The 4810-nt window shown below is 34.9% G+C and overlaps 1 protein-coding gene across 1 annotated transcript; it reads right to left on the bottom strand.

Moving 5' to 3' along the window:
- Positions 1-3946: 3946 nt before the first annotated feature.
- LOC136807053 (noggin-like) lies at positions 3947-4576 on the bottom strand. The gene has a single exon (XM_067063621.1). The coding sequence runs from the start codon at positions 4574-4576 to the stop codon at positions 3947-3949; it is 630 nt and encodes a 209-aa protein (XP_066919722.1).
- Positions 4577-4810: the final 234 nt, after the last annotated feature.

Below are 4810 nucleotides of genomic sequence, written 5' to 3'. Positions count from 1 at the left end.
AATCGTCAACCATTTCTTGTCATGATCCAGTTCAACTCTTTATAAAGCACAAAAACCAAAGAAAAATTGTGTTGAAGGAGCAACAGTTGTTGTACGAAAGGTGGTACTTCCCTAGCTAGGCTATAGTTTGGCAAAAGCAGTTTAATCATATCATGTATAGAAAGTGTAGACAACTCTCTTTGTTGTAACCATCAGAAGAAAATCTATGATGAAGACCAACAGTATTAAATAACCAAATCATCTGGCCAGATGATCCAAATCAGTGTCATTCCAATCAATGTCAATTGAAGAAATACCTGTATTTCTTCAATTGACATTGTTCCAATCAAACCCACAGCACGCTGATGTGCTGGCAAGAAGAGAAAGTTTTTGTAGGTAGGCAATAGCAACCGGTTCAAATAAATAAACGCGCGGGAAAACGGGGAAAACAAACCAATCATAGGAGTTCTTTTGCTGCAATATGAGGATTTAGTGCGAAAACGGAGCGATCTGAGGAAACACGAGATTTTGGTTTCATGTAGTCATACTCGAAACACTGAATTTTCAAAAAAGTTTAGCCATATACGGACCAATTTAGTATATCGCGCGCACATTTTACCAAACGAGATACGCGCTGCGCGCGCAAAAACTGCTTCGCTCATGTACATTCGCTTCGCAAAAATGACAACTTGAAAAATATTCCAGGCTGACATATATGCTTAGGTTATGCTTAGGAATCCTGCGAATCTGAGCCTTCATATGCTTATAAGCGTTATGCTTATAAAAAAACAACACGTAACCCACGTGGTTTTCACACGATCAAACAAACGCCGGATCAAAAGTAGATTTCAAAAAAGTATGCCGTGTGAGAACAAAGAAGACACTAGATTCCATTTGTCATTTTATAACTTAGCTTTTCCTTGCTTGGGCTTTAAAGGGGGCTTCATCGACCTAATTTACTTAACTATAATTTTACATGAATGTAACTCAGATGTTTTGGATAGAAACAATGGCATAGAGAAATGTCTGACGTTTCCGCGCAAAATAAAAGGTTTATTTTATTTTACTTTTACACAGGGGGGGGCACGCAGTTACTACAAGACAGTATGACACTTACTACCGTGGTGGTACTGTATTCAGAAGTTATGAAAACAGTTACTACACAGTGTAGTAATTGTTGTTTGGGGGTGGTGCCAAACACTAAAAATAGCACTTTTGGTGTAGTAAGTGCTTATATTTTAATTCTTTTTAAAGAACTTTCAAAATTTTTCACAAAAAATAAAAAAATTCTTTGTTAAAAAAAATATTTTTGTTATAAATGGACGAAAAAAAATTTGAAATTTTTCTCAGACCCAACTTTGAAATTATGCTTTCCCTAATTATCATTAAAATGTTCTCAACAGCTGTTAACCAAGTAAATTAAAAGAAAATCTAGCACAAAAATGGCTTTAGGTTGAAAAATAATCGCAATTTAGGGTAATTTCGAGCATGTTTTTGATGATATCACTCAAAAACAGGGGTGGTACCTGGAAATCTTTTCTGAAAACAGTTACTACCAAGGTGTAGTAACTGCAAAGGGTGGTGGTCCTGAAAAAAGTGTTGAAAAAGCACTTACTACACATCATGTCTTGTAGTAACTGCGTGCCCCCCCCTGTTTTACATCCTTTTTAATGCGGCGGACAAGGGGAAGGGGGACTTCAACCTCCTTCCGCACTTAGTCAGAATGAAATAGTTTTCAACTAAATTTGGAGGTTTCCTAAACTTCCCCAAAGATGCTTTTATATTGTTATTTATATACTAAAAAGGTGCTCCGAATGATCCTGAATCCCCATTAAGAAATATAAAAAATATAGCTTAAACTTGAAAATCCCGAAGAAAAAAAATAAGAACAGTGGGTTGAGGGCCCGTTGAGGGTGCCTGAAATTCAGAAATTATATAGACCGAAGGACATGATAGACTGGATGGCACTGAAAAATGGTCCAGTGCTACATGACAAACTTGTTTTTTTGGCTTTGACTTCAAATTTTGAAAAATATAACTTTTTGGTCTTGATTTTTTTTTTATTTTCCTCTAAAAAGGATTTGACGGTGCGGGGATTTGTTAATTTGAAGTTATTTTTGTGTTCATAAGTTTCATAGATTTTGATGGAGTTTTGAATATTGTTATGTTGCCCTTACAGAAAAAATTTGAATATACATTTTTTGAAAATTTACCCCCAGACATTGTGAATTATTACCCTTTGGACAAGCATCAGTTGACCCTCCCCCCCCCCGACATTCAAAATTACCCCTAGCAGAGCAAGTGTGCCCCCAAAACAAGGCAAATTTTGCAGATTTTTCACTAGTCCCCGGACAAAATATTCGATATATCCTCCACCCCCTATGTACAAAATCTTTTGGAAGAGTCTATTGTTGTTTTTGTTCATATAATTTTTACAAACGAAAAAAAGTGAAAAAATAGTTCCTAGCCTAGTACACTGGACTATCAAAAGTGATCAAAAAGTAAAGTACAGCCAGAAGTAGACTCTACTCTATATAAATTATAACGCATCTTGTTAAAATCATTTAAGTTAAAACTTAACAAATGCGTCGATTAGCTTTATGACCAATATCTATTGGAATTTTAATTAGCTTCCCTCCCTCTTTCTACGTCTGAGAACAATGAAATTTAATTCAAAAATGACGTGTTGTACTTGCAATTAATTAATTTATATTGCGTATTATCCCATATTAGGGAAATAATGTAATGCTGATTCTGTTATGCGATAATTATCTTTTTGTGAACGATACTGTCATCGAATGATGGTTTTAGTATTATCCTTTTTTTGTAATATGAAGATATTGGAGTAAAATGTAATAGCTCTGTGTATTGTATTGTATTTTTCAGATCGAGTGCCTCTCGAGCTATTTCTCTTCACGCTTTAACCCATTTTCTTACTCATCAATCTCCTTCTAAGGCACTTTTTTCTACCACTTACTCTTTTGTGATTTTTGGGAAAACTCGCAACCCCTCCGTCGTGGGAAATGTGCATCAAACTATGGTACAAACATGACAAAACCTACTCTGTACCAGACTGTATCTCACGTATATCGCTTCGTAGTATACTGTGCGCATTGTCCGTTTGATAAAAAATTCCTGTACGGAGACCTCTACGATGAAGTATGATTTATAGATAGCAACACTTCTCTCATCGTCTCCCCTCTCTCGTCAACACTCCTTCGCAGTGATCGGCTTGAAAAATCTCAAATGAGAAAAGACAAAGACTACAGACCCTCTACGGCAATGAATTTTGAAATTGGCCGTAGAAACTGGGTCTGTGTATAGACAAAACCTGGTTCACAAAAATCAAATAGAAGTTCTGTATTTTAATCTCAAAAATATCTTTACCATTAAATAACTCACGAAAAATACTTTCCACTTGTCGATGAAAAATTACAGAAAGTACTGCATATGAATCTAAATATACCTTAAGGGAAGAAATTTTGGCGGAAAGAAAATTTTGCCGATTTTGGCGCCAAATTCACGCCAAATTTAATTTTTTCCGCCATCCGCCAAATTAGATTCCCACCATAATCTCTTCCCTTAAGGTATCTTTAAACATCAACTTTAAATCATCTCGAGAGAATTCTAATTCTAAACTGAAAATTGCCAGTGGATCTCATATACACAACGGGGATTATTGAATTCCAACCATGAAATATTGATCATTTAAATTAATTAATTTTTGTCTTTTTTCGCGAAAATAATTCAATATTAACCATCAAATTAGTTGAATGCGCGAATTTCAAGAGAAAGATCGACTCTTCTGGCCACACTTACATTACTATAGTTAATACTAGCCACCTAAATGAGTACGTTTACGTTTTGATTGAAACTGAGGGGACATCCAAAAGTTCCATAGGGTACTTTACATCCATAATAAGGTGTGCTTTTAATACTCAATGTTCATTTCTTGAGGTAATACAAATCAGCTAAGACAGCCTGAACATTGACACTCGTTTATCACACTGACATAAATTTTAGCCCAAGTTCCACATATCTTGGACATGCATGTCCAATAAAGCAAGGCTATTTTAACAGGATTAGAGCTAGTCTTTTCTTGACATACTAAACCTTCAGGATATGAGCAATTCTTTTGTATACAGTGTGTAAATTTGAAGTATCTTGGCCACAGATAATCCCCAAGGTCGATCCATTTCTCACCAAGTGGACAAAATGAGAGTTTCTCCAAATATCTTTGCATATATTTGGCAAAATTAGAGTCAATAGATCTCGGTACAGTGACCTTCATTCGCGATTGTGGTGAATAGGCTTCTTTGGTGATTTCACCAAGGTTTCGTGGTCTTTCAATGGACTGGTATGTATAATCGATCGTCCCAAGTTTAGGATGTAAATCACTTGGATTCAAGTCTTTTGCTTTTGGTACTGGATGATTAAATGTTTTGATGAGGCTTTTAAGATTATCAATGTTCCCTGGAGTGTTACTGAGTTCTTTTAGTTTATTGAATAATTGTCCTTTTGTTGTTTTGATCAGCCCTGGTAAAACACCACCACTTATACCAATCAATAACTGTAGAAAGGGATACCAGATACGCATTTTGTTCAGAATGTTTAAATCTCAAAGTATGTCAGTTATTTAGTTTATCTTCACTAAAATGTATTTCTTTCTTCAGCACTTGAAATTAAAGACAAAATCTTTCCAACGTCGATTACAATGAAACAATATTCGAAAAAATATTTCAAGGTGCAAAACCTAAAATCAATTACACAACAACAAGTTAAATAAATAAGATTTTTTAATACAATCAAAATCTTAAAATTTTGTTCAAGA

This window comes from Clytia hemisphaerica, unplaced genomic scaffold (genome assembly GCF_902728285.1).
Source record: "Clytia hemisphaerica strain Z4C2 unplaced genomic scaffold, Clytia hemisphaerica genome assembly, whole genome shotgun sequence".
NCBI lineage: Eukaryota > Metazoa > Cnidaria > Hydrozoa > Leptothecata > Clytiidae > Clytia > Clytia hemisphaerica.
The sequence above is the reverse complement of the archived record's forward strand: the minus strand, read 5'-3'. Positions and strand labels throughout refer to the sequence as shown.

Excerpts from the sequence above, each read along its gene's own strand:
- LOC136807053 (XM_067063621.1), bottom strand. The coding sequence starts at position 4,576 with ATGCGTATCTGGTATCCCTTTCTACAGTTATTGATTGGTATAAGTGGT.